Source organism: Anabrus simplex, chromosome 8 (assembly GCF_040414725.1).
Source record: "Anabrus simplex isolate iqAnaSimp1 chromosome 8, ASM4041472v1, whole genome shotgun sequence".
In the NCBI taxonomy this organism is placed as follows: Eukaryota; Metazoa; Arthropoda; class Insecta; order Orthoptera; family Tettigoniidae; genus Anabrus; species Anabrus simplex.
In genome coordinates this window covers 49,171,067-49,185,343 of record NC_090272.1, presented here as the reverse complement: position 1 = coordinate 49,185,343, position 14,277 = coordinate 49,171,067, and the positions used below count along the sequence as shown (strand labels likewise).

The 14,277-nt window shown below is 42.5% G+C and overlaps 1 protein-coding gene across 1 annotated transcript in view; it reads left to right on the top strand.

Moving 5' to 3' along the window:
• The window catches only part of LOC136878748 (zinc finger CCCH domain-containing protein 13), a 468,202-nt gene that overhangs the window by 431,021 nt on the left and 22,904 nt on the right, over positions 1–14,277 (top strand). Inside the window, exon 3 of the mRNA XM_067152206.2 lies at positions 11,040–13,556. Within this exon, the coding sequence (XP_067008307.2) occupies positions 11,040–13,556 (2,517 nt within the window). The remainder of the gene's footprint in view (positions 1–11,039; positions 13,557–14,277) is intronic.

The window sequence follows — 14,277 nt, the reverse complement described above, 5'->3', positions numbered from 1 at the left end:
TCTTTCAGTTCAGATTTAGTTTGTTCTAATTCACCTTTAAGCTCAGATTTAGTTTGTTCCAATTCATTTTTTATTTCAGTTTTACTGTCCTCTATCTTACTTAACATTAACTGCATCATTCCCATTAACTGATCATTATTATTACTTTCATTGTTAGTGTTTACTTCCGCTTCGCCCCCCATCCTACTATCATCTGACTCCATACTGACTTCTTTCTGCTTGCCTTCACTCTCCATACTACTTACACTTCTATCTTCAATTTCCTCTACTAGACTACACAATTCTTCCTCTGAACTCAATACATTATTGCCTTTTATCGCCCGTCCACTGCGCAACATCCTCTCCTCTTTCGTCTGATCAGCCATGACCCTTCCCACAATCAAACACTCCTAATGCAACGTGGATATCCAAATTTTGCCCACAATACGAATTCTGATATCGTTACTGTCATTAACTGCTCCGTACTTAATGATTTTCTCGCCACACGTTGGAGCGGCATTTCTGTGACTTCCCCTCTCGGAGAACAATCATCGAACGAGAAATGCAACCATTCAAGCTAAGGGCGCCAATCTTTAAGTTGAGGACTTAAAGATAAAAATTTATAATCAAGCTTGGACGGACTCTTATCACAGGGGTGGGGTGATAGTACACTAATCATTAAGCAGGAGAATTAGAAATCAAAAGGCTAATTAAGGCAGATTGATTAAAGTGAACTAGAAAAATACTATTTATTATACTGAATATAAATGACGACGGTTTAACGAGAACTGAATTTAAAATAGAAAATGAATTTAACAAAAAATTGAATGACTCTACTTCGCGAAAACTTGCAATATCTTTAACTCGCTTGCTCACCATGTAGTCTTGTTCTGCTGGTCCTTGGAAAGCTTCCATCCTTGTAGCTGGAACATCACCGGTCGTCTTTGAGATCTCTTCATCTGCAGCTAAGTACCATTCCTACCTTGCAAATTGCACCCACCACTAATTGGAAGATGACTTCAAAACTAACACTCCCTATTATGCTTTATCCCATATATTGGAGATAAGCCCTAAGTCATAGTTAGAAGATCCACCTTGGGTTATATGGAAAGGATACTCAATTAAGAATCCTTCCAACTGTACTGAAAATGTTCTCTGAAGTTTCATTTCTATCTATATTAATACTACCTATTGGCTTAGACTGGTTCAAACCGGTCTTGTAGCCGAGCTGTACGTACTTCCTGATGAGAGTGGCTATACACCCCTCATTCAGAATTTCTAAGTATCGAGACGAAGAATCAAGTAGATAATCAAGTAGAATAATGTAGAATAATATCGATCAGAATCACGTAGAAGTCTCGTAGAAGATCCGTAGAAGATGAAGCCAAGAGCTCCAACACGCCCTTTTATAACCTTCTCTCGCGCTAATTACAGGTCGCTACACGTGGTCCAATCAGATGACACGTCTCTCCCCACTCTAGATATTAGAGTTGACGGGTCTTAACCATTATATCAACTGTTCTTCTATTAGTCCTTTCACTCAGTATCCATGGCAACATGACGCTCCTTTGAAAATATAGGTGGTGAGAAGTTTGAATAATTCTGGTCGAAATACGGTAGCTTACGTTAGAACGCTTGAACACGTGCTCGCTTTTCCCAGAACTTGATGTCTAAATTTGTCCTTCCTTCTTCCTCGGTGATGTGGCAAGATAGAGGAAATCTACTGCAAGTTAATTTTAAACGAATGTCGCAAGAATCTAAGTGAATATTAGGATATTCAGCCCTCGTTTACAAGTCGTAGTTACAAAGTAATGAAATGATAGTGAGCAGATGATTAAACATGAATTATAATACAATTACATACCAAAATAAATATCATGACGTTAAATTCCTGAATTAATTACACATAATAAAATTAACATAATTACACTGTAACGTCTGGAACGTTACAAGATGAATAGTGACACTCCAATTTTTTTAAAGTCCAAGTTCAGACCCTTTAGCGTGGGGGCGAGGGGGAAGTGATATATACATGTAATCGAAAATTGTGCCGAATACGTAGTTTTCGGGGTCGCCAAAGTGAATAGCGAAACTCCGGATTTTAAGTATCAGGAGACAAACCACGTGGGGATAAGACACCCAAGGAACCATTAGGGGCGTGGGGCAAGGGGGGTCATATTTAAAAATAAACGAAAATAGTGTCGAATCCATACTTTTCGGGGTCGCTTAGATGAACAGTGACATCCCGGGAAATTTTTAATATCAAGTTCAGCCCCATTTAGGGTGGGGGTCAAGGGGGAGTGATATATAAAAATAATCGTGATTAGTGTCGAATCCACAGTTTTTAGGGTCGCTGAGGTGAATAGTGGCACTCTGGACATTTAAAGTCCAAATTAAGGCCCCTTTTGTGGTGAGTGGTTAGGAAGGGAGTTAGATATAAAATAATCGAAAATAATGTCACATCCATGGTTTTAGGTGTCGCTTAAATGAGGAGTGACACTCCGGTTGTCGTTTAAGTCCAAGTTGATCCCCAATTGCCAGGCGGGTGAGAAGGAGTCAAGAACAGAAAATATCCAAATGACCGAGGTTAGGGATGTTTTTTGTACGTTCCAGTATAACTGTCAGCAGAACTTAATACAAATATTACCTACTACCTGAAAAAAATACTAAGTGGGAAAGACACCCCTTGAAGCCTTAGATAAGGGTACGAAATGTAATTAAGACTGAAAATGACCGATATTAGTGTTGAATCCATACGTTTCGGGACTACGGGAACAATTTCAAACAAACTTGGTCACTTATGACTTATTATCAGGAGACAAAGTGCGTGGAGGTATGACAACCCTAGCACACCTACGACGGGATGAGATGTAGAAATAATCGAAAATAGTGTCGAATCCATTCTTTTCGGGGTCGCTGAGATGAATAGTAACGCTCCAATTTTTTTAGAAGTCAAATTTCTGCCTCCTTTCGCATAGCGGTGAGAAAAAGTGAAAAACAAAATTTCGGAAATGACCGAGAGAATGGACGCATGTGTGTATACTGGACCTACTGTCTGGAGAAATATAAGCTAGGGGCAAGAGACTCCTAGCCTCTAAAGTAGGGGCGAAATGTAAATATTAACCGAAAATGACCGAAATTTGTGTCTAATCCATAGTTTTCGGGGTCGCTGAGATGAACTGTAACACTCTGGATGCCGTTTAAGATAAAGCTCATTCCTACTCGGCAGGCGGATGAGAACTGGCAAAAAATTGAAAACGTCCAAAGGGACAGAGTTTAAGGATGTGTGTATGTTTTGGCATATCTCTCAATCAAACTTGGTATACACATGACTTACTATATAGAAAACATTACTGTGGGGGTCAGATACACTTAGCCCCCGCTGGTGTTGGAGAATGAGAGGGGCTGACTTGCAAAAATAAGGAAAATAACCAATATTAATGTCGAAATCCATTGTTTATGTGTCGCTGATACGAACTGTGACGCTGTGGATAGCGTTTAAGTCCACGTTCAGCCACCATCGAGGCAGGAGCTGAGAAGGGCTTAAAAGTAAATAGTATAAAATGACCGAGATTAGTGTCTACTCGAAAATTAAATTATCTAAACCTTGAAATCAGATACATCTAAATAACTATAAAACTACATGATAAGTCGTAAAATCAACATCTCAAAAAGAATTCTATAAGCATTCACTTCACACTCAACTAACTGGTAATACAAATATTAAAGGTAAACATTCAAAAACTATCCGGGCAACGCCGGGTACTACAGCTAGTTTTAAAATAAAAATTACTATATATGTAACTAGTCCACCTTTGTCAATACATGTGTCTCTTAAAAGAAGAATTTAAGAAAATTCACACAATTGTAGATGTTCTTGCCCCATTGGGCCTTCTTCTTCAGCCTTAAATAAAGAATATAAACTTAGTAAAACTCTCGAAAAAACACAACACTGAAAGTCGTATGATAAATCAAACATTAAATATCGTATCTTATAGCATCGTTAGAAACATAACTAAAAATATCATATATAGGAATATATAAAAGCAGACCTTCTTCAAGTCGTGGTGTAAGAAGTGTGAAGAGTGGTTACAGAGAACAGTTTGCAAGATACTTAAAAAGTAAGCGTCTTTTAGGAAATATTTTGTAATTGACAGTGTTGTGTGTCCTTCGCGATCTCAGCTCTGCGCCTGATAGCTCCGCAACACGCCGCAGCCCGGATCTTTCCAGACTCTACGAGGTGACTGCAGTGCGCTTGCTCATGATGTCAGCCAGCGCTATAAAACGAGCAGCATTCCGCTACTTACTCCAACCAGTCTTTCTGCGGTCCCGCATATTCCTTCCAGGGAAGCCAACCGGGACACACGCCCAGCCAGCTCCTACCAGCCTGCCTGTGCGGGCACACTCAACATTCTCCGTGAAAAGAGCAAATTGTCTCGTACTCGGTGTGGTGTCTGTTCGTGCCTTGTCTCGGCGCAACCCGACAAAACTACACCTGGCACGACTGGCCCCGCCGAGTACACCCTTCTACCTAGGTCCTCCTCGGAGTTTGAACCACTTGAGTGCTGCTCCCACCCCTCCCCCGCCCCCACGCCCCCGACAGCAATCCCCCCACTCCGTACCGGAATTATGGATTCCCCCGGTGGATTGAGTAGCTGGGGCCCATATTCTGATTTCAACTTACCGTTAAATATCACCTTCCATCAGTCACCACCTCCTCATGCACAGGCCCTCTACATCTCATCCATAAAAGACGCCTCCCCATCAACCCTATGTACCCACAGGAAATTTCTGGCCTCTACCCTTCTTCCATCCACCCACCTAATTCACAGCATTGAAGAAACATCTAATCATGAAATCTTTATTCTGCCATTAAATCCTGACCATGTCCATTCTCTCTACGAGATCATCGAATACCGACTTAATTCCCTTACACCTTCTGATCCACCCTCCCCCCCCCCCACGTCGCACCAATCTCTACTGGATGAAGAAGACGGCTCAGAAATATCTGACAACTCAGACGACGTACAAAAAGAAGAATATTCTGACAACTCCACCAAGGAAGACTCCGAAGAAACTAATGCAGCCCATCGTTTCGAACTACCCTACCACTACGTACGAAATGACTCCATTTTTCCTATTTCTACCATGTGCAAGTTCATCATTGTCCCTCTTATCAACCCTGGTCCTGTACCACTCACCCGACAAGCTGTCATCCTGGCTATCGAATCCATCATTCCAGATCACATAGCTATCATCGAAGAGACTCACAACCATCACCTGGTTATCACCCCCACCTGCAACCGCTCTCTTCCCATCATTCTAAGCAAACTAAAATCAGTGGATAGTTCCCGACCAATCATCATCAACCCTGTAACCAACTCTAAAAATTATTCTCTCACTTCTGATGCCGAATCGCAAACCACCACCTCTCACTTCAAAGAAAAAGGAACTCAGACCCACTCACCAAAATTCCAGATAAAAGAGGTTCAAACCATTTCTACTCTGTTTCCACCCTTATCCCCCACCTCATCTGAATCAACAACTGCTTTGTCTGCATCAAGTACCTCAAACCAACCTGAACTAACCCAAAGCAAACTCAAACCCAAAAACAATAGCATTAAAACCAAGCCTGTTCCTAAAAATCACTCCTCTCACAGGCCACCTCCACAACGTCGAACCCACGTTCCTCCTAACCCATCACTGGTAATACAATGCTATAACTGTCTGAAACTAAACCACACCGCTGCTACCTGCAAGGCTGCTACAAAATGCAATAGATGAGGGGGTCCTCACCGCCTCACCGCCTCACCGATTGTAAGGTCCCCAGAGAACAGCCCAAGTGCGCCAACTGCAACGCTAGCCACGCCGCTTCATTCCTTGGTTGTCCTTATATCAAGAATGCAATCAAATCCCACTACAGACACTCCAAGCACATCAAACCAAATAAACCTCCTCCCCCGCCCCCAAACAGCCATCTCCCCCCACCCCCTGGTCTAGGTCCTCCCTTCAGCCCGCTTCAGAACTCAAACCTAGACCCTTCCCACCTCCTGCAATTAATACTACAACTAATTGCCCTCCAAGCTACCCCTGTCACTCCTACCATGCCTGCCAAGCAATTAATAATAAACTAATCCCGCCATGTACCATGTCAAGATATCTCCCTGCCAACGCCTAAACCAAGTAATTTCAACCGCCAAGATCCACCTTGCCGACTTAATCCCTCACTCTCACCCCCCCCCCCTTTCCCGCTAGCTCAATTCTCCATATTATTCTGACAGTTAAGCAACATTGGGAGTGGTCATCCATTGGATGGGTGACCATCATCCCCTCTCTACTTCTACCGGCCCTGCGCCATTATGAAAAAATATCCACTCCCTTCTTCGGTAAATTATGAATCCCCTGGACACTACATAGTGGTCCAGGACTTCTCTTTTTCTCACCCATACGGGTGCAGGTCATATCCTGACCAGTTCAGATCTCATTCTTCAGGTTACCACCACCCTCACCACAGTTCTGTACCTAACTCCATATGTCGAAAGCAGCACTGAAGACCCACGAGGTCGAAGGGCTCAAATGGCTCAAAGGATCCGGGCTCCCGCCCGCATATCCATTGAGACGCGTGGTCTGTCTGTCTGTCCCAGGACTCCCCAGTGTCCAACGCCAGATTACACTGAAAGTCGAACACGGAGGCTATCCCTCTTAAACATGTGTATCGAACAGGTGGACTGAATTCTGGTTGTGAGGTTTCACCTCTGGCACTGCCTCACCTCCCGCTTTCTGTAGTCATGTCGAGCCCCGATGCCAGTATTCTACTCATCCCTCAGTCCTCACTTATACTCCGACATCAACATTAGTATTCTACTAATTGTGAATATTTATGTCAGTTCCTGACAAGCCTACGGCAATTACTAGCATTCTGTTAGTGCGAACTTTCATTGCAAGTTACACTAATAATTCTACAAGGCAGATAGTTTTCGACTATCTTGAACTCTCCTTTATTTGACAGACTATCTCCTCAAGATAGATTCGTGTGTATATAGAACTCTCATGTGTATAAGTGTATATTTCAACAGACCCTCAGTCTACTGTTAATATCATCACTAATTGCGAACAAGATCATCCAGCTTCAAGAGACGTTTAGTTATATTTATGTACATATTGTATAAAAAACTTATTGAAGCAATAAATTTATGTTGTGTTTCTGTATACCGAATCCTTGTATACAGCAGACAGTCATACAAAATGAAACCTGAAATATGCTGTCAATGCGAAAAACAAAATGTTCATATTTAAAGTACCGGTAGTGAGATTCTCTGCGGAAAAGTTATGCATAATGAAAAAGGAAAAGGAAAGAAATATGGAGAAAGGGGATATTTAAAATGAAACAAATGTGACGCTCTTCATGTTGTGTGTTGAAATATGTAAAAAACAATGGAACGTCTTAAAAACATGAACAAAATACACTGCCAAGCAGGTCAGCTGTTAGCTGTGGGACGGGAGGGAGGGAAATCGTGGAAGGAAGAACTTAAAAATTATGAATGACAGGATGAGGAGTAACTTTATGTTTTATCAAGAAAGACTTTTAATGCCTCGAAAAGAACGTTAGTCTGTTCAGGAATTTCATTTCAATTGAAAATAGGGTTAATATTTCGATCTAAATGTATGAAAATACTTTCATAGACAGGCCAGAGTAAAGTGTAGCTTCCACTGAAGTCCCAGTCAACATCCATAGCTGTGACAATATGGACGTTGTTGGGGTATGGGTAGTGCTGAGTAATGACATTCAGAACATGACTAGTGCATCTGAGTGTTAGGAAAGGTGCTGCTCATAGGGTCAGTCATGCTGCAATAGTACTTTCTGGTCCAGTGAGGAAAGCAATGGCAAACTACCTCATTCCTCATCTTGCCTAGTACGCCTCATTTTGGTGCTGCCATTGGTTTTGGGGTTTCCTTATAACCGCATAATCTCTGGTGGTGCTATTTGAGGATCCAACCAGCCTCTGGGCTGATGACCTAACAGACAGACAGTTGTTAAGTAATTTATATTTCTCTACGGAATATCAATAAATCATTGCCAATGGATGTGAACTGATTATGAAAATCTGACATATGTTCATTCATAGCTGAAAATCTATTGTGAATTTTATCATTAATAGCTTCCTGATAATGGATATTGTTGAAATTTCTACCAGTTTTATCAATGTAACTTGAAGTGCAGTTGTGACATTTGAGTTCTTAAACACCTGAATTGGAATACATGCTTTTATTGTTGACAGTATGTGTATTACAAAAAATGTTGGAGTTAGTATGATGAATTTTGAAAGCTATAGAAAAATGTTGTGTTTTAAATAGTTTAGTGATTTTAATTTCATTTTGTTATTGTAGGTGAAAATGAGGTACTTCTTTTTGCTTTTGGTTCTTTAGCAAGGGAAGTGTAGGGTTTATTTTTTTCTATTTATGAATTATGCTGTCAACAAATTATCTTATTCCTACTGTTTTGTTTTGAATTGCATACGGCTCTTAAATGAATATTATATACAATGTATCAGAACTATTCCGGCAAAAAAGTCAGGGATGTTCTTCGTGTTATGTTAAGAACGATGGTGAAATCGGATTTGTGGAGAAAATGTTTCTTTTCGAGAAAATGAGGTTCCTTTGTTGATTCCGGGCCCGCGATTCAAATTGACGAACTTGTTATGTTTGCTATGCCAGAGAGCCAGCCGCTGGCTGTTGCTGTGTGTCAGAGGAGGGGAAGGGAGGGGAAGTGGGAAGTGGGAGACAGAGGTAATGCTCGGTGCGATTTAGAAAGCTTCTCGTTCGTTTCACATAGTCATTTGCCAGCCCCAGTAGGCACTGTACAGTTTGTTCTACACAAAATGACTACTATGCGAACCCCATAGAAAGAGAAGATGAACTTGCATATAGAATACAGGCAGCTTTCCATGTCATTCGCGGCACACCACACTTCCTGAACCGAGTCCAAAAGTCACTACCACACCGTTGTGAACTGTGCATCGAAGTAGGAGGGAACATATTGAACATCTACTTTAATCAAACACTTGGACGTATTGCTTCCTTCGTTCAGTATTCCATTCCATTTACAATGTTCTGAGTAAAGAATCGTGGGGTGACAGCGTTGCATCTTCGAGCATGTTAAATAATAAAGAACGTTACTGGTACCAACAGACGAGAGGGGAAACAATCTGGTGCATTGCTTGACTGACAAGTGTTCCCTAATTACAGTGTATTCTTGTACTGTGTGTGCAGTTACGACTGTTTAATAAACGAACTGTGGATATTGCCCGTAAGAGTCAAGGACAATCCTGTGCGGGTCGAACGAGGAAACTTATTCATAAGCGCGGAGCATTATCTATGTCTCCACCATACTCCCCACTTCCCCTCCCTTCCCTTGTCTTCCTTGAAGCACGGCAGCGACTTGTGTTCTGGCATAGCAAATGCGGTGGGCTCGTCAATTTGAATCGCGCGATTTGTTGTGTCGGTGTAGTTCTGATAACCCTATATACAGGGTGTTTCCAAAAATGTGGGAAGTAATCCCAATCAACATATGTCCTACGGCCGGTCGTTTACGAGCTATACCTTAGTTACTGTATAGAATGGGTTGGAGAGTTTGTGTTTATATGCTATGGGCTTTACGTCGCACCGACACAGATAGGTCTTATGGCGACGATGGGATAGGAAAGGCCTAGGAGTTGGAAGGAAGCGGCCGTGGCCTTAATTAAGATACAGCCCCAGCATTTTCCTGGTGTGAAAATTGGAAACCACGGAAAACCATTTTCAGGGCTGCCGATAGTGGGATTCGAGCCTACTATCTCCCGGATGCAAGCTCACAGCCGCGGCGCCTCTACGCGCACGGCCAACTCGCCCGGTGAGTTTGTGTTAAAGATCAAGTTTGAGTCAGACATGCCGTTACGGACATAGCAATACTTCGCCAGCGTGTGGAAGTAGAGTAGGTTGCAATGGAATACGTGCAAAGCCTGATGTGTTCCAACGTGTCCGACAATAAATCAGGTGGCGTGCATTCAGTCGCATGATGGACATTATGAGCACCACTTGTATTAGAATGCAGTATCCTTGTGGTAGACCAGTATGGTGGCAACTACTCAACATGGGATGTGCCAAGTATCACTATAACCACTACTTCCTGTACAAAATGGGGAAGTCTGTAAGTCTTAAACCATGTACCGTAGGACATACGAGGGATTTAAAAAAGAAACAGTAATTTTGCTATAATATCTTAATCGCGTATTGTACAACATTGTAAGAACTGTCTCCCTCAAAATAGTCCCCACTACTGGCAATACACTTCCCCACCTTCCATTTCTGGAAAGTCTCCTGGAACGCACTTTCTGGGATGGCGCGCAGGTCTCTTGTCTATGGTTTTGAAACGACACACTTTCAACGTGGTTTTAAGTTTGGGAAACAGGTAAAAGTCTGCTGGGACTAAGTCAGGAGAATACGGTGGATGGGGCACAACAGGAGTGATGTTTTGCTAGATATCTGCGGACAAGGAGCAACGCGTGAGCCAGTGCATTGTCACAATGCAACATCCAAGTCTGGTTTTCCCACAATCCAGGCCTCTTCCTGCACACAGTATCACTCACACACATACATTGTTCTTCAAGCTCATTCATTTTCACTTTGGCACTAATCCGGCGAACAGTTTCTGCACGTGCTCATTTCAGGGGCTATAGTTAGCCAAATTACGGACAGCGAAACGCGATAAATGGCAGTTTGTTGTCCAAATCTGTCGCTAAGTGCCCTCAGTAGCCGCCGCGCACTCCCTCTGCCAGTTGGCGCGCTATTTCAAAAATTATGTTTCTTTTTTTGAACACCCTTCGTGTGTTCATAAGGAATTTTGTGTTGTTACGGGGCATACTATCCACCAAAGATTACTTCCCACGTGTTTAAGAACACCTTGTACTTCTTCATCGTGTCCGTATGTATGTATGTATGTATGTATGTATGTATGTATGTATGTATGTATGTATGTATGCATATATGCATGTTATTAAATCAATTGTATTTCTTTTCCGCAGGAGATGGTCAACCAGAGAACATAGGATACGGCTACCAGAAGTCTGCCCCTTCTACTGGTACCGTCTATTCCTCAGCTCCACAAGGCAGTCCAGGAGGGCATCGTTCAGCTGCAACCAACAAAGCTCTGGAGAAGCTTCTTGTAGAATATCTGGAGGACGAATATAGCAAGAATGGGAACAATGAAGACACTCGCTATTACCATCACGGACAGGACTCAAAGAGGTCTGTGTTTCGCGAGAGAGAGGGCGGAGACCTAACCCCCGAGTCTCAAGCTCGTTTCCGTCCAGTGGGAGTTGGGCGTTTGGAAGCCATGCGAAAGAGAGGCAATATGATACTTCCAACTGCTTTCCGAGAAAGAGTCAACAGCAACAACCGACTAGTGCCCGATGAGGAAGGTTTCGAGGCTGCTAAACGAAGACACAATTTTGCGAAGGCGCTTGCCAAAGAAATAGAAGAGGAAGAAGAGGACGATATGGAGCGAGAGAGAGAAGAGAAGGAGGAAGAAAATAAGGAGGAGGAGTATCTCGATCTTCTGCAGAATCTTTGGGAAAAATACAAACAATCCAATCCGTCTGTAGTCAACATCGAAGACCTGACACCGGAAGACGTGCAAGAACTCCTGTCATCTCTCGGAGACGGAGAAAGCCCGGAGAGAAACGCCCTTGATGGAATTAGAGCTGAAGCAGCTAAGAGGCAGTATGGGGATTCTTATGGAACGGGATATGATTTCTTCAACCATCCGGGAGGAATGAACGGCTGGGGAGCGATTCAGTACAAGAAGCGCGCGAAACAGCGTATCGACGGCAATGATAATCAACAAGGTAGCTTCCTCTATTCCTTGAAATTTGTTTCTCCATCCAACAGGGAAGCGGTAGAAGCTCTCAAGGAAGACGACTCTGTGGACCTGCCTGATGAGCGAGACGAAGATATTTTAAGAATAGCAACAGGCAATTACAATCGACAAGAACCAGAAGTGTGGATACCAAATTATGAACAGGAAGAGCCCATAGAAGAAACTTTCGATCCCACAGATGAGAACTACCAGAGACTCATTATGCAGTCTCAAAATACTCATAGTGCTTCTAGAAAGCGAGTATCACAACCTTCAAGATCGAATTTTGGAATTCGGCCAGTAGTTTCCGCAGAGCTCATGCTTCCAGATGGACAGCTAGACAAACGATATATGTACGAAGCAGCGAAACACAAACGATTTCCGGTAACAAAACGTAGCTCAAATTTCTATGCTAGTCCACCATTACTACACCACAAAAGTTTCGTCCCTGTTGAAACACGAATGAAGAAAGATGCATCAGTCAGTACCGGAACAGACCCGAAAGTAGCCCGGGAACTGAACCAGATTTTTTCTTCATCCGCTAACAATGACGACCTATCAGAAGAGAATGCTCGTACCTCGAGATTAACTGGGGCGTCTTCCTCCACTTCAAAGACTGACTCTGCTACTGAGGCAGAGGTGACAACATACGTGTCTGTGATTTCCCATAATGATACTGAGAAGGCACATCCCAGCAATTCTTCGGACAACACTAAATCAGACAACCAAAGCAAATCTGAAAACCATAAAAATGAGAGTGTTGAACACGTAGAACTAAGCCATCAAGAGCAGTCTCTCGGAGATGGTGAGACAGTGGAACAACCAATCACAATGAGCCGCATCCAAACTCCGTTAGAGATAAAGAAGAAATCAATTGATTGGTCGGACTATGTTGGAATAGACCGAAGGAAGAAGAAGGCAGGTTCCATCAATATAAATGATTTAGAAGGTTCTGGAGATGGGGTTGTGGATGATGACTGGCTCCTTAATCAATACTACAAGACGCTAGCGATGTCTACGAATGCGAAGAAAAGGATGCCAATGCATAACCCTGAGCATGACCACATGATCCCTTCTCAAGCCAAAGAGAAGAAAGAGCATGAAGACCAACCCTTTGACACTCGGCTATTTGATGCAGACATCTTCTCCAGAAGTGCGCAAAGGGAAGGTTTGAAGCTAAATAGCCAAAAGAAGGACGCGAATGAAGAATCAAGAATTGATAACATGGATTCCAAACTGAGAAACATAGAAGATGTAATTGTGAATGAAGCAATCAAGTACACCGGATCACATGAAGGTACTACAGACCCAAAGGAGATACAAGAAGTCAAGGATAGGGTTTTATCTCGACTTGCTGCAGCATACAGCCTAGAGAAAATGCGCCTAGCTCTTAGGGAATTTAAATCTAGTTTGCAAGCCCAAAAGATGTCCAAGTATAATCCAGAAAACCAGCGATCATCCCACAATTCAAATGATGATGACAAGAAAGACAAACGAGTGGCAGTGAAGAAAGAAAAGGCTGAAGATGAGAATAAGACTGAGGGAAAGGAAGAGGATGATGATGAAAAGAAGAAGAAGAGAGATGACAAGAAAGATGAAGATGTTCGGGAATTTACCAATTCTTTAAGTGACATTGAGCCTTTATCCGAAGGCTACATGGGACGAGCAAAGCCAAAAACCCACGGTAAGTGCATATGTAAATGAAACAGGTACCTACTCCTGACACTTGATGAAGAACACTTTTCATGAAATGACCCACAATGAAGATTCATCCATGTCTGTTATCATACCTGACTCTAAAATTTCAATAGTTTTCTTCAATACACTTGTAACCCTAACAAGCCACTATGCTGCATAAAATGATCGATCAAAAGATCTAAAATTACATAATTATTTATCCGCTTTAAGGAGTTGATCTCGAATGTACCGCTCTCCGGATGAGGGGGCGTGATAGGCGCGGTACATCGCTATGGGCCTCTCACGAAGGCGGCTACAGTTAAAATCCCGCCGAATGCATGTGGGATTTTCGAAATCAAAAATCACGAATTCCACATAAAACTAGAGATGCTTTGACTCTGATCACGATATCGACAGTCATGTAAATTTCGATTTATCTAGAACTGTTTACACACAGAAAAAAATCACTCTTCAAGCACTCGATGTCCAATACCTACCCGTAGAATGATTTTCTGGACAGAGACTGAATTTATGTTAAGTGGCTTATCGATAAATCATTATTACCCTTGTTTGATCCAATTTAACCAACGCTCTGTAGACAACCAACAATGTGACGTTTCTACCGTCTGTCAAATGATTAAGTCCTTTTTCCAGGTTGAACTGACGGCAACCATTTCCGTAGTTTATTGTAGCTACCTGGGAGACTGATTCCCTTCGATAAAATATGG